General features: G+C 47.1%; 1 protein-coding gene across 4 annotated transcripts in view; it reads right to left on the reverse strand.

Moving 5' to 3' along the window:
* Positions 1–27351, reverse strand: part of TP63 (tumor protein p63) — a 130210-nt gene that overhangs the window by 91148 nt on the left and 11711 nt on the right. For all 4 annotated transcript variants that reach the window (XM_054982854.1, XM_054982853.1, XM_054982852.1 and 1 more), the window contains exon 2: positions 12005–12259. In XM_054982854.1, coding sequence (XP_054838829.1) covers positions 12005–12259 — 255 coding nt within the window. The remainder of the gene's footprint in view (positions 1–12004; positions 12260–27351) is intronic.

The raw sequence follows: 27351 nt of genomic DNA on the forward strand, positions 1-27351 counted from the left end.
AACACAATGAATACATTTCTGCCTGTCTCTTCTCCCAGAGTCCACAGCCACACTGCAGGCTTCGCAGCACAGATTTGTTCCCTTTCCCTTTGACTCTCCAACCGGTCCTGGGAGCTACATTTTTTTGTCAGGCCCAGAGCTCTCCAAGCACCCACAAAAAATACCCACTGTCCAAGACCCAAGCTTGTACGGTAAACCCAGCTTAAAAGTTATGCAAAATCAAAACCACACACGAACTTAAAAATTACCCCCCCGTGTCAGCATACATAAACATACACAATCCCAACAACATACCTCAACAGGACTGGCTCAGGATTTCCTAGCTTCTTTGGCTGCCCTGGACCTCTCTCTAATAGTGACAAGACCAACACATGAAAGAGGCTACACCTTGGACCTAATACCTTACACTGGGCTTTTTGAGCGGAGGTCTTCTTTCAGGGTAGGAGATTCAGCCTGAACTGTGGGGCGATCATTAACTTCCAAAGGCAAGGGTGAATATGGCCCCAACACCAAGGGTGAATATGGCGACCCCCCCATTAAGATGGTCCACCAACAGAGGTTCATGGATCCTTCTGGATTCCAAAATGCTCCGGTGGATTTTAGAATGTCTAACATCTTCTCTGTTGAGGCTGCGGTGAAAGCTTGGAACGTAAAACTCTTTAAAGCCATTGACAGGACTGCTTCTCGTAGACCTCTCCCGCCCTTGGGGCAGAATCACGCCCCGTGGTTTACTGTGGAGCTGGGTAACATAAAGAGGGCTGGAAGACTTCTAGAAAGATGCTGGAGGAAAACTAGAATCCGACATAGGGTGCAACAGAGCCCATTGGAAGGCCTACGGAACAGCAGTGATAGCGGCAAAAAAAATATATTTATCTGCAACCGCTGTATCAGCTCATTCACAACCATCCCAGCTGTTTAAGGTAGCACAACGCCTTCTGACTCCTAAACCTCAACCATTACTGTCTCAGGAACTGACAATTAGCTGCGACACCTTTGCAAAGTTGTTTACTGGCAAATTAGTAAGAATATGCACTGACCTGGATATTGGCTGCCCTCTAGGCAAGGTGGAAGAAGTACCTTAAGACACTGCCTGGTCCGCTTGTGGCCCATTTTGACTCAGTTACACTGAGTGATACAGACGGGATCCTGGCATCTATGCAGACCGCTACTTACGCACTGGATCCTTGCCCACCCTGGCTTGTAAAGACTATATATAGGAGTCCTTGATGTCTAGCCATTTTGGTGTAGTGGTTAAGAGCCGCGGGACTCTAATCTGGAGAACCGAGTTTGATTCCCCAGTCCTCCGCTTGAAGCCCGCTGGGTGACTTTGGGTCAGTCACAGCTCTCTCAGAGCTCTCTCAGCCCACCCACGTGACAAGGTGATTGTCATGAGGATCATAACAACACACTTTGTAAACCCCTCTGAGTGGGTATTAAGTTGTCCTGAAGGGCGGTATATAAATTAAATGTTATTATCATTACGTTATTATCATAAATCAGTCGCTAACTCAAGGTACCTTTACTGGACAACAATGATGGGGCCAATTACCACCCAGTCTCTAATCTGCCCTTTCTAGGAAGCAGCTGATGAACTCCAGGGCTTCTTGGATAAGGCTGGTGCTTTGGATGGAGACGGCTCGAGCGGACGGCCTCCATCTGAATGCAGACAAAGGTCAGGCATCTATCTCTGTTGCTCCTCCTGGATCCTTTTAAATTTTATTTTATTTATATTCAATTTATATTCCGCCCTCCCCACACCTGCAGGCTCAGGGCGGATCTATCTGCAGCCCTTGGTACAGCAGACCACGCCATCCCATTGAGGTGCCTGGAGGCAGAAGTGGGCACCAAGGGACGTGCCTCGCCCTGGTTACTCATTTCTCATGGAATGGGCTCAAAGGGTTGCTGTTGGGCACCAGCTATCTTCAGTACGGGAATGATCTTGCGGGGTTCCTCAGGGCAAAATCTTATCCTCCATGTTATTCAACCTCTATGTAAAGCCTTTATGAGAAATAATTCGTAGCTATGGAATTGGATGGCATCAATATACAGATGACAGCCAGCGCTGTATCTCTCTATCCACATCGTTTGGTGATGCAGGAGAGGTTTTAAACCACCGCCCAACACCTGTGGTCAGTTATCAAGCAAAGATTTATTTTACTATTGTTTTACTATTCTAACCACATGCGGCCTTATTTATAACAGCAAATGAAACTGTATAATTCAGCATGGTTATGAAATGGAACAGGGACACTTAGTTTCCTACAAGCAAAACTTCAAACACGCCCAATAGTGCACCCTGCTGTAACCTATGCTACTTTAGCATATGTATCTCAGTGCTTGTCATCTGAAAGAGAGGAAAAAATCGGGCAGAACCCCACACATCTTGTGCCAAACAAAAAGACAGGTGTTATTTGGATGGGATCCATATGGTATAGTCACAACAGGGCTAAAAACTTATCTGGATGTCGAGTTATATAACTATGAGAACCAGGGCTCTTCAACTGCGTATTACTGTCATATACAAAATTCCTAGAATGCAGTTATTGTTTAAATGTAACTAATTTTGTCCACAAATAATATGCAATAAGGTAGAGGGATGTGGACTGTGGACTTTACTGCTGCAAACTGTCTGTTGCTGTGGATGTGAGCCTGCCGGGTGGCATCTATATTAAACTGTAGTGGCTGTAGCACAATGGTTAAGTGGTTCAGCCGCGAATCAGCACTCTACTGGTTCGAATCCCACCCCTGCCATGAGCTCAGCAGGTGGCCCGGGTCAGCCCCTCCTCTCAGCCCAGCTCCCCAGCTGTATTGTGGGGGATAATAATAACGCTAACTTGTTCACTGCTCTGGAGGAGGCACCAATCTGTCTAGAAAAGTGGTATATAAGCACAGTTATTATTATTAATATATCAGCCTTATAATTGACTACACTCTGAGGTGTTTCTTTAACTCTGTTTTGGATTTCTGCTGGTTTAAATTTTTGCAGATTTGCATTTACGTACTCCATTACACCGTTTATTGAAATGTCCTTGGAATTGACTGTACTGACTCACTCTGTGCCACCCACCTTGAGTCTCAATGAGGAAGGCAGACTGTAAAAATGTAAATTAAAAAAAAAAGAATTATTCTCTAATGGAGTAGATTCTTACATAAAAATGTTCATTTTGAGTGAGTAAAACCTCGCCTTGCATTTCACTGATTCCAAAACATAAAATAGGAAGCCCCCGCTCCTCCGCAATTCAGTTTTCTCATTGGAAAAAATGACTCATAGGATCACAGAGTCGGAAGGTCCCTCCAGGGTCATCTAGTCCAACCCCCAGCATAACGCAGGAAATTCACAACTACCTTCCCCACCCCCACCCCCCCATACCTCCAGTGACCCCTGCTCCATGCCTAGAAGATGGCAAAAAAACCCCACCCCTCCAGTGGGGGGAAATGGAAAACAATTTCCCCTCCAGATTTTCCCCATTTTTCCCTAGGTCTTCTCATCTGTACTTGTGTACCAGCCCTAGAATCACCCTTTCTAAAGTGCATGAGATACATTTTCAAAAATGAAATGAAAGCAGGTCTGCTGCGAACCCAAACACCTGCCCTACCAAGGAGCTGAGCTGCAGTGACTCTGCACACACGCCTGCTCAGGACTGACCTCCCTCAGATTAGGAGATACCCCCCAGATCGGTAACATGCACAGATCGGTAACATGCACACTCTTCCCAAAGGCCCTTCGTGCTACACTTTGAAACTCCAAAAAGAAACCATTTGGGGCATCAGAAGAGACAGAGCTCTGCCTCCAAACTTAGAGAAAACAGTATTAAAAGGAGGATTGGGAAATGCTGCCAGGGGCACACGGGCCTTGAACCACGTTGTATCTAGTGCTTTATTTTCATCCTGCTTTTCTACAACAGACAGTGCTCAAGGGGAAATAAAATAACGAACAATAATACAAAAACAAATCCAGCAGCACAGCTTACAGATTTTAAAATATTTACGTGCCAGCCTTTCTCCCAACCCAAATGAGGATGCCAAGACAGCTAATTAAAATGTCCATCAATAATCAGAACTCATTAAAACCAAACTCCCACACCCACACACAAAAATACACCCTGAAACAAACAAAACAAATCAGGCCAGGGCTGCCAGTCTGCCTTTCTAGGAAACTGGCTGGAACTCTATGGTAAAAGCATAGAGTTGTTGGCGATTTCTAGAGAGGACTGGCATGCTGGGCTTTCCCGGTCGTGATGTCACGCCACTGGCCACCCCTAGAACAAGCCCCTAACAGACCAATAGACCAATAATTCTGCTCACTTCAAAATTTTAAGGCTCAGCACAAAAAAAAGCAGTCGACATTAAACACGTGGTCATCAGGGCAAACATCACTTGACACCTAAAAGAGGTAGCAGGCAAATCTGGCTTGGGGTGAGGTTCCAAAATGGGTGACACCACCCAAAATGCCCTGTCTCTAGCAGCTCCATACCAAATTCCGGCAAACGAGGGTTGCCCCAATAACATCCACCAGTGTCAGACTCTTAACTGAAGAACAGATTTATTTAGAGGAGCGAGTTTAAGAAGGCCAGACCCCAGAAGAATCAGGCCTTCGCCGGTCACTACCAAGACTTTGAATGGGGCCTGGAAGCTGTCAGGAAGCCAACGCAACGTTGGTCCACCCCATTCATCTAGCGGTGGGCCAGCTGAAGTTCCAGAAGGAATCCCCACGTCTTCTTGCGATTGCAAAACTATAAAAACTTTTAGAAAGAATGCTACTTTCAACCAAGTGGAAAACGGTCTGATTTCAATTGGTCAGGGTTTCTGGAGGAAAATGGAAAGTTGGGGGGGGGGGTGTCTCGCCTGAATTTCACTCAATAGGCTTGTTCACACCAGGCAGTGAGTGCCAAGCCCTATTTCACAGGAAACTTCTGTGCCAGTTCCCCCAGTCGAGCGGGAGGCAGAAAAGTCGCACGCAGCTCTTCCTTTTATGGCAAAAAACCCCACACCACCAGCGTAACACCTTTGATATGCCTTATTTTCCTCTGGTTAAGGAAAGGAGGGAGGCACATCTTGAACCTCTTGGCATATGGGAATCCAGCAATTCCGAGTATCCCACAATAAAATGACGACACCCGTTCGAAGCAGGTTGCTTCGGGACCTCACGCAAGCGGTGTGAGACACACCCTTATCTGTTCACTATCCAATTAGCACCGCTGATTTCTCTTTTCTTTTTCTAATGTGGTTTTCAGGGAATTTCCATTGCAGCTGTAACCACTGCTTTTCAAGTGATGTCCCATCGCTCTGCTTTGAAGTCAAGATTCACAGAAATGGAGACATGGCAAATGGTATTTGGTGTACCTTTCAAACCTATGAGGCTAGTATCAAGGGGGGGGCGGGAGAGAGAGAAAAGGGACAGAACACATTTTTGTGCATTCAGGTTCTGTGTACTACATTTATTTGAGGGAGTATGAATTGAAATATATGCAATAATTACTTTCCTATCAAACCAAAACCTCTTTTGCTGATTTAACATAAAATGTACCATTTACCTTAGCTAATTAGCACATCAAACTATATTAACTGGCATAATTATGGAACAGAAAAGTATAAATGCCTTAGTTTTCTACAAGCAAATACACCAATATTAAAGCAAGAGAGGTCCAAGCAGTTGCATGCTTGCTATCTTAACATACTTTGTTCATTTCAAAAGAAAAAAATATTTCCTAGGGCGCTTCCAAATTTCCCGGTTTTTCCATTGGAAAAACGGAAAACTCTTACTTTTCGATATTCTGGTTTTTGAGTGAGTAAACTATCATCTTAGAATGTATTTTACTCATTTCAGAGGGAAAAAAATCCTAGGAGTTTGCTCCATCAAATCTCTAATTTTTGCCATTTAAAAAAAGTCCTCGGGGGGGGGGGGGAACAGAAAATACAAACTATTTCACCATCCCCATTCTTGAATTTTCCAACTTTTCCCCAAGCCTTCACATCTCTACTCACAACATCCCTGTTAGGTAGGTCAAGCTGAAAGAGAAAGTGACAGGTCCATGGGCATTCGGGAACCTTTTACAGAAAAAATTGGCTCTTTCTTACAAACGGGTGTATGCACGAACACGCAAGTTCTATGTGCGTTCTCAGTAGCCTTGTTCACAAGTTACAGTGAATGCATGTATAAGCCATGTACGATAAACACTTGTTTTTTGTGTGTCTGCCTGTGCAGAAAGCTTGTTCCTGCGTTCGCTGTAATATGCAAACAGGACTCAAGCCAGACATTTGGTCCCTGCATGGAAATAACTGAAGGAAAACCAACAGCTTTGCAGCTAGAGCTCCATCCTCTCCCAGGAACAGCTGCCAAATCTTTGCACCCCGGCTGCAGCCCTCAGGAGCAAAGCACGGCATGACTCAGCCGGCGGCCTCCCCAGATCGTTTCCTTTGGCTGTACAACCCCTGCCGAGAACAAGATGAGCCAACCGACAAGAGACGCCCGTTCCCAGCAAGGCCAAATGCAGCAGGCCCGGCTAGCTCGGTGGGGGCGGCGGGCAGAGGAGAAAGCAGCACAAGGGAGCCTGCCTGCTCCTCCGAGACAACGCCTTTGGGAACAGCCCTTGGAAGCCTGAAAGAGGCATTGCAGATTTCGGGACTCTGAGTAAGGGTGGGGCATCGTGCAATTAAATTTTTAATGGGTCATTGTAACCCAAGAGAACCTTCCAGTCGGGTCGGTTCCTGCAGTGTCATTAAGGAGAAAGGAAGATGACGGGCGTTCATCAGCCAGCCCTGCAGCCACGTCAGGAGGCTGAGACAAAAGAAAGTGCTGTCGACTTGACTGTCATGCTTTCTGACTCGAGGCCAATTTGCACAACCGCAAGGAGCCAGCAGGGACCAGAGATCAGCCGCAGCGGACACATCCAGACTGTTGCCGGTAGCCAAGGATGCCTCTAGAACCCGACCGTCACTCAAGGCCCTGGAGGAGCCGGCCCTCTCCCCACGGCTGCAAGGGACAGCTGCGAGGGCTGAACTGGTGGACCTGACCCAACCTGGGGAAGCGTGCCGCTAAGATTCCCCATCCCCGCCCACCGGCACGGCAGCAGATCCCAAACCTCAGGATCTTGTTAGCTGGAGGCGCCAGGGGCAGAACTCTTGTCCAGGGATGGATCGGCTGTGAAGGCCAATGGGAAAAGTCTCAGTGGGTCGACGGCCTGGGAGGACACTCCCACTGCGTGCCAGGACCGCCAGAGGGCTGGCCTTTGCACCGTGCAGGGCGGGTGGCAGCCAGCAGCCTCATCCCAAGCAGGGAAGGATCCACAAAGCCTTACCATGACCCAAGTCAGACACGGCAAGAGGCACACGCCCAAGCCGCACAAAGCACATTTTTTCTGCCCTTGTCCACGTACTCCACTGCAGAGATGCAGCTCCTGTCCAAGGACTCTCGGCTCTACAAGGACGTGGACCGAGTAGAACTGGGTCGACATGGATTTAGCACCGAACCCTTTATGCACGACAAGACTGAGGCCTTTGGCAAAGGCACAGGACAAAACCACCTCCCACCTTCCGTTGTTAATTGCAAACTCACACACACGTACACACAATCCGTGTCGGGGTACTCGTTTCCCTACTCTGACTGTTCCACCAGCTGCAATTTTGCAGACTGCCGCAACGCGCCTTAAGTCAGGACGCACTCACGGGAAATAATGCAAACTGTCAATTTGCACAGGGTGAATTCAGCAAAGGGAAGAAGGAAAAAGACAGCAGGAAGCAGCCGTGAGTGCACGGAGAGGTCGGGGGAACGGGTTCTAGATCTAGAACTAGTTGGACAGACCAGGTCTAGATGGCAAGGATGCTTTTTGAGGGGAAAGACGGTGGAGGGAAAGCTTCCTTTGCCGGTCTTCATGAAAAAAAAAAACAGCACCTGGTTGCCACTAGGCCGCATTACCCTTTTAACTCTTTGGTCCTTGGTCACATACCAGGCTCAACCAAATGCAGCGGTGACAACATCACGGGCTGCATCCGCACATCGTACTGCTGCCGGCACAGGGCAGCAATCGTTCATGCCTGAATTGTCTTCTCCACTCCAGGAAGATACAAATTATCACTACAGCACATCACACACACCCCAATTATGCGTGGATGTCACTGTGCGCTGAGAGAGCATTCCTTTACCCCCGCCAGGAGGTCAGTCATTTTGCACAGCCTTTTTAACGGTCGCAGGCTTCTCACAGACTCTGGAAAATCCCCACCTCTTTTAAGCAACACTAGGCTATTGGTTACAAATAGGGATGTGCGTTTCGGCATTCAGAATGCCGAAAGAATGCCGAAACAAAAGTGTTTCGGCTTCTTTAGGGGAATGCCGAAACGTTTCGGGGAATGCCGAAACGTTTCGGGTAGCCGAAAGAAAAAAGCCGAAACGTTTCGGGATTCTTTCGGCTTTCTTTCGGCTTTTCAATGGGAAAATGCCTCCGTCTTCCCGGACGTCTGGGGGAGGAATTTTCCCACCGAATAAGCCCAAAATTGGTGGGGAACTTCCTCTAACCCTTCTCTAACAACCACCCAAGTTTCAGACAGATTGGACTTTGGGGGGCCATGTTATGGCCCCCCAAAGCAGGTCCCCCCATCCTCCCATAAGAAAGCGAAGGAGCAGCATATTGTTAGCATGCTGCTGCTCATCTTTCTTCATTATTTCCTATGGGGAAAAAATGAAGAGGCAGGCTTCCTTTGCCAGGGGTGGCATTTTGCATGCAAAATGCCCCCTCACCCTCAGGGGCCCTTCTCCCACCCCTCCTCCCACCCCCCACCAAGGCTCAGCCTGATCCCACTTGGGGGGGCCATTTCATGGCCTCCCCAAGTAGGTGCTCTTTTCTCTACCACTGACAGCTGGGGAAGGCTTGTCTTGCCAGGGGTGGCATTTTGCATGCAAAATGCCCCCCAGCCCTCTGGGGCCCTTCTCCCACCCTTCCTCCCACCCCCCACCAAGGCTCAGACTGCTCCCACTTAGGGGGGGGGGCATTTCATGGCCTCCCCAAGTAGGTCCTCTCAGCCCCTAAAGTCCACCTCTTACAGCCCCACACAAACCCAATTCCCCCCCAGCTGCCACACACAGACCCAAATCCCCACATTAGCCCCTCACAGACCCAAATCCACCCCCACCTGCCCCACACCCATAACCCCAGGAACAGGCTGGCAAAGGCCAGCCCTCTCCCTTTGTTCCCTATGCTGGGAACTTCTAAACTCTCTTTCCCTGGGCAATTCTGCACAGCCCAGGGGTGCCACAATGGTGGGCACACTTCTGAGTGCCAGCTGGTCCCTGTGAAAGAGCACCTGAACCACAGACACCCTCCCTCAAATTCCCCCACCACCTACAGAGATGGCTGGCCAGCCAGCCCCATTGTTCCCTATGATGGGAACCAACTGCACAACAAAGAATAAAACAAGAACAACACAAAATAAAGTTTTAAATTTTTTTCTCCCTTCCAAAGTACAAGTAGGCAAAGCATTATGACACATTACACCAGCAGTCCCCCACACAGAAAAATTAAAACAAAACTCACTTAACATCAGAGAATCACAAAGCACAATTCCTGTCAAAAACACTTTATTTCTTGAACAGCTTTAGGTTACACAGCAGGGGGGAACACCAAAGGGCATGGCAGCACTATCTTACACAAAAATAACACAACTCACTTAACATCAGAGAATCACAAAAAACACAATTCCTGGCAAAAACACTTTATTTCTTGAACAGCTTTAGGTTACACAGTAGGAGGGCACAACAGGACATGATAGCAATGTACTACAAAAAATAATACAACCCACTTCACCGTTTTTGACAGCAATTGTGTTTGTGTGATTCTCTGATGTGAAGTGAGTTGTGTTATTTTTGTGTAGTACACTGCTTTCCTTCTCTGTGGTGCCTTCCTACTGTGTAACCTAAAGCAGTTACAGAAATAAAGTGCTTTTGACAGCAATTTTTTGGGGTGATTCTTTAATGTGAAGTGAGTTGTGTTATTTTTGTGTAAGATACTGCTTCCATGCCCTTTGGTGTTCCCCCCCTGCTGTGTAGCCTAAAGCTGTTCAAGAAATAAAGTGTTTTTGACAGGAATTGTGCTTTTGTGATTCTCTGATGTTAAGTGAGTTGTGTTATTTTTGTGTAAGATAGTGCTGCCATGCCCTTTGGTGTTCCCCCCTGCTGTGTAACCTAAAGCTGTTCAAGAAATAAAGTGTTTTTGACAGGAATCGTGTTTTGTGATTCTCTGATGTTAAGTGAGTTTTGTTTTAATTTTTCTGTGTGGGGGACTGCTGGTGTAATGTGTCATAATGCTTTGCCTACTTGTACTTTGGAAGGGAGAAAATAATTTTTTTAAAACTTTATTTTGTGTTGTTCTTGTTTTATTCTTTGTTGTGCAGTTGGTTCCCATCATAGGGAACAATGGGGCTGGCTGGCCAGCCATCTCTGTAGGTGGTGGGGGAATTTGAGGGAGGGTGTCTGTGGTTCAGGTGCTCTTTCACAGGGACCAGCTGGCACTCAGAAGTGTGCCCACCATTGTGGCACCCCTGGGCTGTGCAGAATTGCCCAGGGAAAGAGAGTTTAGAAGTTCCCAGCATAGGGAACAAAGGGAGAGGGCTGGCCTTTGCCAGCCTGTTCCTGAGGTTATGGGTGTGGGGCAGGTGGGGGTGGATTTGGGTCTGTGAGGGGCTAATGTGGGGATTTGGGTCTGTGTGTGGCAGCTGGGGGGGAATTGGGTTTGTGTGGGGCTGTAAGGGGTGGACTTTAGGGGCTGAGAGGACCTACTTGGGGAGGCCATGAAATGGCCCCCCCAAGTGGGAGCAGTCTGAGCCTTGGTGGGGGGTGGGAGGAAGGGTGGGAGAAGGGCCCCAGAGGGCTGGGGGGCATTTTGCATGCAAAATGCCACCCCTGGCAAGACAAGCCTTCCCCAGCTGTCAGTGGTAGAGATGAGAGCAGAGCACCTACTTGGGGAGGCCATGAAATGCCCCCCCCCAAGTGGGAGCAGTCTGAGCCTTGGTGGGGGGTGGGAGGAGGGGTGGGAGAAGGGCCCCAGAGGGTTGGGGGGCATTTTGCATGCAAAATGCCACCCCTGGCAAAGGAAGCCTGCCTCTTCATTTTTTCCCCATAGGAAATAATGAAGAAAGATGAGCAGCAGCATGCTAACAATATGCTGCTCCTTCGCTTTCTTATGGGAGGATGGGGGGACCTGCTTTGGGGGGCCATAACATGGCCCCCCAAAGTCCAATCTGTCTGAAACTTGGGTGGTTGTTAGAGAAGGGTTAGAGGAAGGTCCCCACCAATTTTGGGCTTATTCGGTGGGAAAATGCCTCCTCCAGGCGTCCTGGAAGACGGAGGCATTTTCCCATAGAAAAAAGCCGAAAGAATGCCGAAATAATGCCGAAAGAATCCCGAAAGTCGAAAGCCGAAAGAGATTCTTGTTTCGGCTTTCGGCTTTAACGATAGAGAATCTTCTTTCGGCTTTCTACTTTCGGCTATAGCCGAAAATTTTTGGCTTGCACACCCCTAGTTACAAACCAAAACAACAAAAGGAGACATGTCACCTCTTGACTATTGGGAGGGAGGGCAGAATGGTATTAACTCGATCTCATCGGATCTCGGAAGCTGAGCAGGGTCGCTACTTGGATGGGGGACCACCGAGGAAGACTCAGCAGAGGAAGGCGATGGCAAACCACCTCTGCTTCTCGCTCGCCTTGACAGCCCTTTACTGGGGCTGCCCTAAGTTAGTTGAGACTTGACAGCACTTTACACACACACAATCTCATGACTGGCCACCCTCCTTCCCCCATCAGCACCGCCAAGAAGCTGCACTGCAGGAGCGGCCTTATCCAATCTATGTTCTCCGCTTCCTTAGAACAATGTACGGGTCGTAGTCAATTACCCACGGCCTGCGTTCCCCCCGGGACAGACTTTTCGTGCAATTTCTTCGCGTCGGCCATCTCCTCTTACAATCCCCAGTGGCCACAGAGGCAGACCCAACTCCTTGGCTGAAACGCGTCTTACCGTCCATGTTGCAGACTTGGCCGTGCTGGACTGTTGAAATGATACATCGAAGCTGTGAGGTCCTGGGTAGTCGGTGTTGGAAGGGATGGCAGGGGAAGGCGAGAGGGCATCGAAGGTGGAGCTGGGCTGGGCGTAGGGCGAGGGCGCCGTGACGCTGTTCTGAGCGTGCTCTGTGTTGTACGGGCTGGTGGAGGAGGAGCCATTTTGCATCTGCTGGTCCATGCTATTGAGGAGCCCCAGGTTCGTGTACTGCGGCTGACGGGGAGAAAGAGAGGAAAAAACATTAAAGGACTTCTCAATAATAATAATAATAACAACAACAATAACAACAATAACAACAACAACAACAACAACTGCACTTATATACCGCTCTTCTAGACAGATTAGTGCCCCATTCAGAGCAATGAACAAAGTCAGTGTTATTATTCTTCCCACAATGCAGCTGGGGAGCTGGGGCTGAGAGGAGCGGCTTACCACCTGCTAGGATCATGGCAGTAGTGGGATTCGAACCAGCAAAGCGCTGACTCACATTATGCTAAATCAGCTCTCTGTAATAATAACTGCGCTTATATACTGTTTTTCTAGACTGATCAGTGCCCCACTGAGAGCAGGGACCCAAGTCAGTGTTATTATAATCCCCACAATACCGCTGGGGAGCTGGGGCTGAGAGGAGTGGCTGACCCAAGGCCACCTGCTGAGCTCATGGCAGCAGTGGGATTCGAACCAGCAGAGTGCTGATTTGCAGCCCAACCACTTAACCCTTGTGCTACAGCAGCTCTCGAACAGAGAAAGGTATCTAGAAATCATTTATTTATTTTATTTATACCCTGCCCTCCCCACAAATGGGCTCAGGGCAGCTCACAGCATGCATACAGTACAGTAAGGTAATCATAAAAAACTATAAAATCAGAGGTAATTTAAAACAATAATTAAAATAGTCCAGGCGCCTGAACTGAATCATGAACTGAAAACATCAGACCGTCTTGAGAAGGAGCTCCTGGATGAAAGCAACTGTGGAGCGAGGAAAACACTGGAGCAAGCAAGTGGTAGGAAAGGAACCGAGATTAAACTTCCTTCCCCTTCTGTGGCTCCTTCTCCATCCCCTGACTTTCCCATACTTTTTCCCGTCTGATGCCCTCTGGCCCCACACAACTTCGCAACAGAGAGGACTAGTTTAAGTATCCCTTGACAAAAAAAGTTGGCTTTGATTCAAAATCCATCAACCGGGCTTTTCTTTTCAGGGATTACTGGTTGTAAGAAGAAAAGATTTAAAAGAAGTAGTAGTAGTCTTTGAGACAATGCCGATCGAGCCGTTCCCAAGGCAGCACTTAAAACAACTGATCCCATGAGAACGACGGATACAAGGATACACGCATCAACGGAGGCTACAGATGTCCCCTGAGCCTGCTGAGAAATACTAAACTATAACGTAATAAAAAACAGGAGTCCAGTAGCAACTTCAAGACTAACCAACTTTATTCCAGCATAACATATGTGCCCCCCAAAACTTAAGAAGTCCTTTTCTAAAGTACTATTTGAGCTTGTGTGTGTTTTGTTGGGTTACTGTGTAAAGCGACATACACAATGGTGCTCCAAAAAAACATACACAAAGGAACTGGGTGGTGCTTTTAAATGGATTATCTCACATGAGGAAAAAACACCCATTAATCTTGTTGGTTCGGGGTTGCATTTTTCTCCCCAACATCTAGAGGCCGTCTGATGGGGAGGGCGGTCTACAAATGTAATGAAATGTAATGAAATAAATAAATAAATAATCAAGGATCTCTGCAAAGTTTATGTGACCTGTGAAATCGCAAGTCTGGTTTGGTTTGTAGACACACGTATATCACTGGAATGTCCACTGTTGAACAGGAAAAACGTCTTCTTTGGAACAGTCACGGCTCAGACCAAGAGTTTATCTCAATTCCTACATGCGTGGCGCCCAATCCAAATCACAACGGTGGTGTGCATGGAGAAGGGACATCAGAATTCCCCCTTCCACAATTTTCTTAACTTGAAATGAGCGCAGGGGAGGTGTTATTTGGCCCGCTGGGGGATCCAACAACTGCACACACGTTTCCCCAGTGGGCCACACAGTGCCCTCCGGGACTGCTTCAGGTTAGGAAAATGGCATTTGAGAGGCCGGAAGCTATTTCCTCCTTGTATGCCACAGATCTAAATTGGGCACCACGCATGTGGGAACTGGGAAGAATCCACAACTCACGTCTGACTGTTATGCAAGATGGGGATCCCGGACCCAGCTTGCGCAATCCGTAACGAGTAATGAATGAAGGGTTCATTCATACGTGCAGGTCACCAGCTGATGATGCAACAACCAGCACATGGTGAACTGCATGTCTGAACCAGCCCTAACGTTAAGTTGTTTCTGCCCTCTCTCTGAACCGCCTGCTTCCCACCAGGCTCCCGGGATCCGAATCCATTTACAAGGAGCACCTTTACATTCAGTAGTAGTATCCTTAACGCTGTGCTACCGCCATTCACTCTTGTGTTCATACAAGTGAAATCCCAGCACATTCCAGCATGGCAGCCACATTAGACTGTGGGACAACAATTGGAAAACAAAACAAAGAGCTGCTTAGGACCTTCATGAATGTTGTATTCCGCTCTGAGTCCGTTTGCAGGGACAGGGGATTAGAAATAATAATAATAATAATAATAATAATAATAATAATAATTCAACATTTTTTATGCTAGCAGATGCTTTTAGAGACCAAAACCAATTCATTAGAGGAGGCTTGGGGGACAATCTAGCTCGGCAAGATTATATACAAAAAGGGTCCAAAGGGAAGAAAGTTGTCAACAGTAATACCAAAAGCTTTTGAGACGCAGGAGGTCCGGGGTTTTAACATGCAAAATTGAAGACAGGGACATGCCGGGAAACATAAGTCTCTCTACACGAGGCATCTTACATGAGGACACTCAAGTGTAGAGAGATGCAATGTTAGCTGGGAAGCACAGTTTAAAAAGACAGAGCCGTCAGAGATCGCTCCTCAGAGGGTTTGTTAATTTCCTCTTTGCCTCCCCTAAGGTTCTGTGAATTTCACCTCCACTTCCAGGAGGCGAAGATGAAATTAACAAACCCTCTCCTGTGTAGAGAGGTGAAATTAACAGAGCCTTTCGCGCTGTCTTTTTAAACCACAGTTCCCGGCTGACACTGACTCTACCCTTGTGCCTACACTTGAGTGTCCTTGTGATAGATGCCCCATGTAGAAAGACTCACAGACGACGGCAGCAAATGTAGAACACACAAAATTCTTACCTGTTATGCTAACTGAACACTTGTAGTGGGGCACTTATTTGTTGATGGATAGTTTAATTTGAGGATACTTAAAAAAAACTCTCTTCCAAATTAATTGTCCAAAGCAGCTTTGAACAATCAAGTCCTTAGAAATAAAAGTGACACTAAATAAGTGAACAAGCCACTGATTCTAAAAACTAGCAGTTCTATGTTGGAGAATCCGATCAATGAGGAAGAAGAGGGGGCTGCACCAAGGCAAAACAAAGATGAAGAAACAATTGGTGCCGGAGAAAAGGATCTTTAATAACTGTACACCCCTACGGGTTTCACATGCAGCTTCGTCAGGGGGAATTTTCCAGATTCTTACAGGAACAGAACTGGAAGATTCCTCCTGACCAAGCTGCACACAAAACACGTAGGGGGGTATATACAGGAACGGAACTAGATATATGTATATGCGAACGGAATTCTCAATTCCCGTATACGAGAACGGAACTAAAAAGAATCTTTGGAGAATCCAACCAGTCACAACCTCAACGAAGGAATGGAACCAGTGTGGTGGGATGGTGGGAATGTCAGACAATGATCTCGATTCAGATGCCAGGAAATTGGCCAGTCACATCTTCTCAGTCTGAGCAACCTTACAGGGTGAGGATAAAACGGGGTCAGGATAGGTAAGTAATAACAACAACAACAACAACAACATTTGATTTATATACCACCCTTCAGGACGACTTAACACCCACTCAGAGCGGTTTACAAAGTATGCTATTATTATCCCCACAACAACAAACACCCTGTGAGGTGGGTGGGGCTGAGAGAGCTCTGAGAGAGCTGTGATTGACCCAAGGTCACCCAGCTGGCTTCAAGTGGAGGAGTGGGGAATCAAACCTGGTTCTCCAGATTAGAGTCCCACTGCTCTTAACCACTACACCAAACTGGCTCCAGTTTGAAGCCAAAAGGAAGTTTACCCAATGCAAAACAAAAAGAATCGCGGCTCTGGCTGGAGCCTAAATGCCAAACAGAGAAAGCAGAAGGTAAATTTAGGGGTGTGTGGCGGGAAGAGAACATTCCAGAGATATGGCACCACTGCTGAAAATACTCAGTCCCTAATTAGCTCGGGAGTCCCCAGATGGCTCCACGTCGGCAAAAACCTGAGTGCTGTGAACCCTTATTCATGCACTTCAAATGTTTCTCTCTCATCTCCCGAAAAAACCATCATTAAATATACAGTAATAAAAACAACACTACAAGAAACTTTTGTACCAGGACGGCGCCATTTTCAGCAGCCCAGATTCCCAAAACATGGTGGAGCGGAGCAATCTAGGGTCGCGGATCATTTGTCCGAATAGTTCATTACTCCCCTTTGTTACCTTTTAAATTTATAGTAAAAATCATTATAGTAGCACCTCCAGGTTGGAGACTGGTTGTCAGCCCACCTCCCTTTATTCGTAAGCAAATTCGAAATCCCTTTCAGTCCAAGGAACCTAACTAAGTTCTGAAAATGTCTCCCTCTCCCACCCCTGTGAAATAATTCCAGTTTTACAGAACACCAAATGCACAAAAACAAGGGGCCAGTCCTTGGCATCAAGGAATTTCCAGTGGGAAACTTAATGTAACTTGACTGCAGTTAGGAAGCGCAAGCGTCAGGGCTCCTGGCTTGCGAGGCTGCTGGTTTCTGTCTTCTAACAGTATTGAAAAGGGGGGAGACCCATAGCCAAGGTAAGAAACACAGTGTGGAATACTGAACTATCATACTCGTGCAACTCCTGGATTTTCCTGTCTGTACAGGTGAATGATGATGATGGTACAATACCTAAATATGCGTGACTCTACCCCAAGTGTCAAGACGACGAAGGGGCTCCGGTGGTTTGCTCCTAGAAGCATGCAAAGGGGGCCAGGAATTCCAACATAGTAAAGAGTCCAGTAGCACCTTGAAGACTAGCCAACTTTATTGTAGCATAAGCTTTCGAGAGCCACAGCTCTCTTCGTCAGATGCATGGAGGGTATGAAGAAACTGGCCAGAGATATATAGGTGGGGAGGGGAGGGGGAAGAGGGCCATATGGACTCTTTGCTATTTTGCAACTACAGACTAACACAGCTAACTCCTCTGGATCTAGAATCCCAAGGCTCAGCTCAGATTTGGTGAGAAGTTTCCTATTCAGGAGCAAGAAGCTGCCTTTGGGTCAGCAGCAACACTGGGAAATTCAAGGAGCTCCCTCTTTATTATTAAGTACATTTTTATTTTACTCATCCACACAAGAGTCCAAGGTGCCAAGCAGGGTTATCCCCTCCTCCTTTTGCTCCCAACTACCTCTCTAGGCTACAAAAGACTAACTGTCCCAAGGTCACCCAAAGAGCTTTATTGGCAGCGTGGGGACTGGAACGCAGGTCTCTCAGATCTTCGTCCAACACTCTGACCGCTACACCAGGCTGCCTCTGCCCACAAGCCACTGGCAGGATGTCCAGAGGAGCCACAGGAAAGCAGGAGAAGATCGTGAAATTATGGACAGCTGTAGCCAAACTCAGGAATTCAAACAATTCTAGGATGGCAAGTCTCGAGAGTTTGAAGAGGAACTGCCCTATTTGGGCAAGAGCTTGGCATGGAATTTTCATGCCACAGCAACATTCAAAGAGAATCTGGGGCTCCCTTTTCAGGCCGAGGACAGCCAAGCGTTTCAGTCAAGGCGGTTCAAGATTCTCAAGAGAGATTCACACCCCTTCCCTTCGGGGTCAGGAACACAGCGGTGCGGGATTTTTATGAGGTCTCCGTTTCCCATTCAATCTGCTGAGCCCGGGGCGATCAGCGCCTCACATTCAGCTTGCATGTCCCGAGTTCCGAGCCCTTGTTGACCAGAGCAGATTATGCATGCTAAATCATAATAAAAGGGGAGTGTAAATATGGAAGCGTCATTCCAGGAAAGCCAGAAACCATCTGTCTAAATGGTGAAGAGGGGAGCAGCCATTCCTCTGCATTGATCCAGGCACATTCCAGCGCCTAATACCATCTCCTCGCTTGCTATTTAAATAGCCATTAATCCTCGCTTTGACAAGAACAGCCGGCAGACTGCCTCCCCTTCCCTCTTGCTCCTCGGAGCCCCTCACCCTTGGCCCTTCTGAAGTCTCCCCCCCCCTCCCCAGACAGGTGTAGCAAAACGTCCAGGTGACAGGAGCAAAGTTAAGACATGGAGACGCACCCTGGGCCTGGCCGAGGTGAGCCACTCAGAGGCCGAGCCCCAGGCCAGATGGAGACGGAGCGGCCGCTGGCACGCAGGGGTCAACGTCTGAGGCTCTGGCAAGCCCCAGGTAACCATCAGATAACTCTCTCGGAGGCGTACGCCTTCTGACAAGGGAACAATTAGAAGGGGAGGGGAGGCAAAGCCTCAGTGGAATTTGACTCCACGGCAGCCGGGGCTGGCTTGGCATCAAAACGTCATTTGCGCCTTGCTCGGCCCGGGCTGCATTTTTGAGAACAAAAGAGCTCCGGGGACTTGCTCACCTTATCGATGCCATCGCTGTCTTTGAAGAGAACACGATGGAAAGTTATTTACTCGTCAGGTGGTCCGCCTTGATGATGCAACGTGGGATTAAATGTCCCCCATCCCCAATTCTGCATGTTCAGTTAGGAGGATACTGCCCAATCCTAGCCCAGCCGTGAAGGTTAGGGTTTGCCTTCATGCCCCGCTTGCGGGCCTCCTGGAGGCACGGTCACTGGTGGCAACAGATGGACCTGCATGTTTGGAGAGCAAGATTCGAATCCAGTAGCTCCTTAAAGACCAACCAGATTTCCACGTTATGAGCTTCAGAGAATTAGAGCTCCCTTTATCAGATACCGTTTGGACTGACTCTGCATGGGATAGAGCAAGAGTCCAGTAGCGCCTGTAAGACTAACAAAATTTGTGGTAGGGTAGGAGCTTTCGTGAGTCACAGCTCACTTCTTCAGATATCTGACACTCTACGATACACCAATTACAATATCACCAATTTTGTTAGTCTTATAGGTGCTGCTGGACTCTTGCTATGACTCACGGAAGCTCACACCCTACCACACATTTTGTTAGTCTTATAGGTGCGTCTGGACTCTTGCTCTTTTCTACTGCTACAGACAGACTAACACAGCTACCCAGCTTGATCAACCTGCATGGACAGCCCTGCAAATGGACCTTTTAGCTGATCCAATTGTCCGCTTCTTCTGGACTCGGTCCTGAGCATTCACCAGGCAGTCCAGGACCCAGGCAGGGAGGTGAATGTTAAGGAACCTCAGTGGACGAGTATGTGCTTGGCAGGCAGAAAGGTCCAGGTTCAATTCCTGCCTCGTTCAGCTGCAGAACCTCAGCTATCAAATGTTGGGACAGACACTTCTGAGACACGGGCCCTGAAGAGCGGCTGCCAGTCAGAGTTGGCAACACTCAGCCAGACGGAACAAGGGGTTGAACTGAATCCTATTGTACATCCAGACAGCCATGAAAGTGGAAGCCGGGGCGGCTGTAGGTCTCAAGGGATTCTGAAAGGTGCTTCACAATCCACAGCCTTGCCAAGTGCAACAGTGACCTCAGCCGGACTACGGTTTGGTTATTTTAAATGAAGTATGAAGGCTCATGGGGAGGGGGGGGAGGTTTTTTTTTTTTAATTGAATGCCACAAGGCTTTATGTGTGTGTGCGAGTGTGTGTGTAGTTGTCAGAAACGTGAATCTTTCTCCCCTTGATCGATCGCTCCTCAGATGGGCAGCCCGATGAACGAACAGCGCAACTCCTTGTCAAACAGAAGCCAATCAGCTCAATGCACAGTCTGTTCAAAAGCAATTCGGGGACTTAATAGACAGCCTCTGCCCAGGAGGCAGTAAGGATCCCCATGCAACCCTTAAAGGCCAAAGAAGAGGTGGAAAGCTTGCTAGTTATACAAATAGCCAACGTGGACTAGACCACTTCAGATAGCAGGTAGACAGATGGCACATTTAATGGTTTTCCTCCATGTTTACAAAACCTTCTGATGAAGAGAGCTGTGGTTCTTGAAAGCTTATACTACAGTAAAGCTGGTTAGTCTTAAAGGTGCTACTGGACTCTTTGCTATAGGTGTAGATAGAAAATGCAGGAGGAAGAAACACCCCAGCCTGCCCCCTTCTTTGGCATCATAGTTCTCAGCATGCGGAGAGTTTCAGGTAGGAAGCCATGTTGGTCTGCAGTACAATAGTAGGATTGGAGTCCAGTGGCACCTTAGAGACCAACAAGATTTTCAGTGTATAAGTTTCCGAGACTCAAAGCTCCCTTCTTCAGATTCTTTGAGAATGTCGGGAAGAGAGAGCTGTGACTCTCTAAAGCTTACACCCTGAAAATCTTGTTAGTGTCTAAGGTGCCACTGGACTCAAATCCTGCTGTTCTACTGCAGACCAACATGGCTACCCACCTAAAACTACTCTGTAAAATGAAGGTGAAGGAAAGCACAGCACGCTTAATAAAACAGAAGCTCGAGGCACCTTACAGACCAGAGCAACGTTTATTCCATCATGGGCTTTGGTCGGCCAGAGCTCCTTCCTGAGATGCACACTTAGCCTGGAGAACGTTAAAGAAGAGGGATGTGCAAACAGGTTTCCAGTTCTAAAAGGAAGATTTAATCCTACCCACTGAGTGCAGCTTGGCACACTTCTTGCACGCGCACGTTAACGGAACGACTGAACCACTGTGGCCCCATTCCCGGAAGGGCTAAGCCTGGGAAAACAGGTTGGCCAGTCTGCAGAAGCAACTGGCCACGCACCGCACTGACTGGTCAGCAGCTCACTTCCCTTCACCCCATCCTCACAGCACCCTTGCACACCTTTACATTTATTTATTTATTTATTTGTTTGTTTGTTTATTTATAGTCCACCTTTCTCACTGAGACTCAAGGCGGATTACACAGTATGAGACTAGTACAATCAGTATCAAGGCCATTTCCATAAACAATGCCATAGAGTAAATAGATACAAGTTTAAAAGACATAGGATTAGCAAGTATCCAATACAGAGTAGAAAAAATACTGAAGCAGAACATAATCAATTCTAGGACTAACATTAGACAACATGGAGCACTGGTGGTACATAGGAGTACATATTTAAAGCAGCAGATAATATGTAAGGCAACATAGTGGTGAAGTCTATGGTCCCTAACTCATTAGCGAAGAATCTTCCCTCCAATGCAGCCCTCCCATTTGAGTAAAAAGCTTTTTTGAATAGTTCGGTTTTGCATCATTTACAGAAAGCCAGGAGAGTGGGGGCTCTTTTGACTTCCTCAGGCTGGTCATTCCACAGGGCAGGGGCCACCACAGAGATAGCCCGTGTACGGACTGCTGCTAGCTTCACCCATGCACAGCCTGGCACCTGCAGGGGACCCTGTTTAGATGACAGGTTTTCTACTTTCTTTAATGGAACAGACATTTAAATAGGAAATGTGTCCTCGAATGAATTTTAAAAACACACCCCACTGAAGCACAGCAGGCGACACGTGAGCTGAATCAACAGTCCAAATAGCTCATAAAGACATTTTTATTCCATTTACTTCACTGATACCCTACTCTTCTCCGCAATGGAGGCTCAAAACGGATTACAATATCCCCCTTCTTCATTTTATCCTTATGACGACCCTGTGAGGTAGGTTAGGCTGAAAGAGTGGGACTGGCCCTATGCCAGTCGACAAGCTTCCGTAGCAGAGAGGAGATTCGAACCCAGGTCTTCTAGATCTTAGTCCAATGCTCTAACCACTACACCACACTGGTTCTCAAAGTCTCACTAGTGCATTGTGAAGGTGTGTGGGTGGGGCGAGTCCAGCTCATTTCATTGCCAGAAGCTTTGAGAGTTTGCTGGGTGACTTTGGGCCAGCCAGACACTCTCAGGCTAACCCACCTCACAGGGTTGCTGAGAGGATAAAATGGAGGAGATGAGAAATGAGATAAACTACGATTTCCAGGCTGCCACTTAATGGCCGTCCTCCAACTTAAGACAGCCCACCTGGCATCAACCAGATCCCGTTTCTTTTTCTCCACTTCTTACAGAAAATGTAGACAATTTCGGGGAGTCTTGGGGGGGAAAGCTGATCAATATTTTCCCTCTTAGGGCCAAGCTACACATGACGAATGACACTTGAACGGCAAGTGGATTTCTCCCTGTTCACTTGCCCTCCACTCAATCCACTTGCCATTCAAGTGTCATTCGTCATGTGTAGCTTGGCCCTCAGAATGCGTGAAGTGCTTCTTAAGGCAAGGCTTTTCACACTCAAAAATGTACAGTATGAAGACGCCTAAGGACTTAGTTTTCACAGTGGAAAAAACAATACTGTATATACTGTGGAGATAAACAACATTTTCATTTTTTTGTGAATAATTTTGGCAACAATATGCTACAATGTGTTTAATGATAAAAAACACGTTTTTTCAAGTGTTCAGTGTTATAAAGTTTAGCTTAATATCCAAAAATGCAGGCGAGTCCAACCTGCTGAGACTCTATGAGAGAATTTGTGTCCAAATAATATACTTTCTTTTGTTTACTGTAGAACATTTCCTCTGTCTTTAATTTTTATTTTTTGCTATCTCTCAGTGAGCTAAAATTAAAGATGTGCGTGCTTTGGTAGCATCAAGTGCTGCAGTTTGCAACTCCTCAAATACGGGACATACTTGCAATTTCTCTTACAAAAACTGAAGATGTGTACACTTTTAAATCCCATACATATGCCTAATGCTACAAGTGTATATGCTAACTAAGTTATAAATGATGCATTTTATGTTGTTCAATTAGTAAAAAGAACTGTTGGTTTGATAGGAAAGTAAAAATTGCATATATTTCAATTTCCCCCCAAATTTCCATTTTTTCTCAAGTTTTCAAAATTTCTGAAAATTTCACATCTCTATTCACAATAGCTGAAGGCTGTAGGAAAAGAGGAAAACCACCCATGAGATGGCTTGACTCAGTAAGTCGCGGCCTCCAGTTTGCAAGATCCGAGCAAGGCTATTAATGATATGATGTTTTGGAAGTTGTTCATTCATAGGGACACCTTAAGTCAGAAGCGATGTGATGGCCTATCACACACACATTTATGATGCTTACAGGTTGCCACTCCTACCCATGAACACACAAATCTGGGCAGGGCAAGGGGACGAAACATGGACGAAACACGGATGGATGGATGGATTGATGGAATAAACTACCCTCCAAGCTAAATGGATAAAACAAGTTGCCCTCTATTCTAAAGCAGAAAGGGGGTGGCTGCAGACAGAGAAGTTTGACAAAGCAATAGGAAGAGAAGAGCCAGTGGACTCCCCTCCCTTTGTCCCGGTCAGCTCAGCACGGGCTGCCTGGCAGAAGAAGGAGCTCTTCCTAGAAAAGGCCAATTGCAAGAGAAGGAAAAGTGTAGTACTAAAGGGCCCTGAGTGATTAGTAAGGACTGGAGCTACCATACAAAGCCCACCCACCTCCCTGCCTGGAAATAGACAAAAAGGTGTTGGTTTCAGAGAAGACTGAGGGCCAAGCTACAAGTGACGAATGACACTTGAAGGGCAAGTGTATTTCTCCCTGTTCACTTGCGCTTCACTCAATCCACTTGCCGTTCAAGTGTCATTCGTCACGTGTAGCTTGGCCCTGATAGTTTCATGTGGGCAGCAGTGTTGGTCTGCAGCAGATTTTCAGGGCGTGAGCTTCCGAGAGTCTGAGCTCCCTTCATCAGATTAAAGGAGCTGTAACTCTTGAAAACTCATATCCTGGAAATCTAGTTGGTCTTTAAGATGCAAGAGGACCTGAACCTGACACAAAACTAGGGGCCAAGCTACAAGTGACGAATGACACTTGAACGGCAAGTGTATTTCTCCCTGTTCACTTGCCCTCCACTCAATCCACTTGCCATTCAAGTGTCATTCGTCACTTGTAGCTTGGCCCTGAGACTCTTACCATTCTGAGTTAGAAACTACACACCAAAACTGCACCAGCCATGCAGAAATGTAGCCTATAGATTGACAAAATCCTTCATGCTGAAACAGACAGTACCTCCAAAACCACAGGCCTCAAAACCGTGCCCTTTTCTTCTTGCACTCAAAACGGAGCAGAAAATATCAGGAGCAAAGAACTGCTGTTCCAAGGGATAGTTTTTAAGGGCCGCCCACCTCCCAGAGATGCCATAGGCAGGTGAGCGCAAACGGAACCTCAGCCAGGAAAAACAAGTTAGGAGAAACCACACAAAGGGACTGCTCCCAAGTTCCTCGAAGACCGAGAAAGCCCAGTCACAAGAGCAAATGGATCACCGGCCATTCAGCTCAGAGCCACGATGCAGCTTTTTCCAATCAGTGTGGAGGCAACAAAGAGCATCGTGTGGAGAAGCACCCATTCGGAAACTTCTCTGCAACATGTGCACTCTCTGGGGTGGCCCCTGCCCCATGGAATGACCTGCCTGAGGTCAGGGGAGCCCCCACTCTCCTGGCCTTCTGCAAACGATGCAAAACCGAATGATTCAAAAGGACTTTTTTGACTCCACCACTATGTTGCTTTATGTACTATGTACTGTTGCTTTATGCATGATCCTACTGGATAGTTCTAGGTTGTCTAATGTCAGCCCTAGAATTCCTTATGCTCTGTTTCAGCATTTCTTCAACTCTGTATTGGATTTTTGCAATGTTCTGTCTTTGTAAACTTGCATTTATTTACCCTATGGCATTGTTTATGACTGTATTAATCTCACACTGTGTAATCCACCTTGAGTCTCAGTGAGAAAGGTGGACTATAAGAGAAATAAGCAAACAAACAAGCAACATCATCAGACACCCTGTGGACACAATACAATTGTCGTTGTTTCCCATACTTAAGGCTGGCCTTCTTATGGGAAGGGCTCCAGGCCAGCTCAATGGGACAGCCTGAAGCAGATACTGAATTCTCAGCCATCTGCTGGTAAACTACAGCTAAAGGGCAGCTTTTCCACATTCCTATTTTATTTATTTGTCTATTTTTGTTTATTCACATTATTTACCGTCTGCCTTTCTCACTGAGACTCAAGGAGGCTTACACCATGTGAGTCAGTACAGTCAATTTCAAAGATACTTCAATGCACATGTAATAGGGAATATGCATGCAAATTTGCAAAGCTTTCTTAAATGCATCTCTGTGATGTAACAGCTGCAGGATGCCAAATGACTCACCAAACAAGAGTTTGTCTGGTTCAGATAACCTACCTAGCCACAGTGAGCGCTCTCCCTAGCTCAAAACCCAAACCACGGTTTGTGCTTCCAAACTGGGAGGCAACTCTGACAGCCAAAAGGAAGGCGTCTTTCCTCACCAGCCTTTGAGCTCAGCCTCAAATTGCACCAGAGGAGTTAGCCGTGTTAGTCTGTAGTAGCAAAACAGAAGAGTCCAGTAGCACCTTTAAGACTAACCAACTGTATTGTAGCATAAGCTTTTGAGAACCACAGCTCTCTTTGTCAGATGCATCTGATGAAGAGAACTGTGATTCTCAAAAGCTTATGCTACAGTAAAGTTGGTTAGTCTTAAAGGTGCTACTGGACTCTTTTCTATTTTAAAAATTGCACGTGACTGACAATGCATTCTGCCCCCCCCCTCAATTTATTAAAATAATGAAGCATTTTACATTTATGGTTTGAATGGAACTGGTAAGCCACCTTGACCTGCAATGGGAGAGGCAGGATACAGATTCTTTTTTTAAAAATCATAGAATCATAGTGCTGGAAGGGATCTCCAGGGTCATCTAGTCCAACCCCTTGCGCAATGCAGGAAATTCACAACTACCTCCCCCACAACACCACCAGAGACCCCTGCTCCATGCCCAGGAGATGGCAAAACACCTCCAGGATCCCTAGCTAAACTGGCCTGGGGAAAATCGCTTCCTGACCCCAAGGTGGCGATTGGCCTTACCCTGGGCATGCAAGAAGGGGCCATGAGGACTAAGCACTGGTGTAGCCCTTCCTGCCCTCCCTCTCATGGTCTGCCCAGGGTCACAGACTCAGCATTGCTGTCAGAGGGCCATTTAGCCATTTAGATCAAACCAATGAAGTCCTCAGATCAACTCTTGCCCCGACACATCTCAGGTTATTTTCATCACTTTTATCTGGCTCTTCCTCCAAGAAGCTCAGGGTGTCATTCAACGTTCATCTCTCCACTATTTTATCCTCACAGGGCGGTTGTGAGAATAAGTGAAAAGAGAGCCACCAGTCCATGGTCACCCGGTAAATTTCATAATCAACGGAAATGTGAACCCAGGTTTTCCCAGCCTTAGCCCAACACCCTGTGGACACAAAACAATTGTCTTTGTATGCATCCAGCCAGCTCCACCCGTTTGTCATTTGGGGCAAAAGCTCCAGGCACAGGAAATCAAAGGTGATTCACACTCACCACCAAGCAGCCATTTACCAGCCTCGGTTATAAAAGTAACCAAGTCAGAAGAAATAGTTTATAGCCGAACGTGTGATTTGGTCAAGATGGTTCCTTTGTTCAGTTTACAGGCCCTCCAAAAGTGAAACATACCAAGCTGCAGTTTATACTTCCTCTCCCCCCCCCCACGGCCCTTTTCACACTACTTACTTGCTTCCGGAACATAGCGAAATGCAGCGCAAATCCCACAGAAGATAGCGTCTTCTCGTGAGAGTTTTGCGCCATGTCACGCGAGTTTTGCTATCTTCCGCGGGTTTTGCGCTACGTTTTGCGATGTCCCGGAAGCAAATAAGAAGTGTGAAAAGGGCCACGGGTGTGTGAATCCACGTGATGCAGTTCCACTTTCGCTCCATTCGGACATTTGCAAGCCCAGATGAATGGCTCCTTTGATCTTGCTAACGTACAGCTCAGCTGAGTACCGGGATGACCGCTGCCCACTGTAGAGCCAGCATGGTATAGTTGCCAGTGTCAGACTAAGATCTGGGAGACCCAGGTTCGAATCCCCACTTTGCCATGGAAGTTCGCTGGATGACCTTGGGCTGGTCATACAGTCTCAGCCTACCTCATAGGGCTGTTGTGAGGAGGATGAACTGGAGAGACGAAAAAGTGTTGCAAGTAGGTTATAAGTGTCGGGGACGTGGAGTATAAATATCTAAACGAACAAACTGCACTCACGGGCAAAAATAAGCATGCA

This window comes from Eublepharis macularius, chromosome 6 (genome assembly GCF_028583425.1).
Source record: "Eublepharis macularius isolate TG4126 chromosome 6, MPM_Emac_v1.0, whole genome shotgun sequence".
In the NCBI taxonomy this organism is placed as follows: Eukaryota; Metazoa; Chordata; class Lepidosauria; order Squamata; family Eublepharidae; genus Eublepharis; species Eublepharis macularius.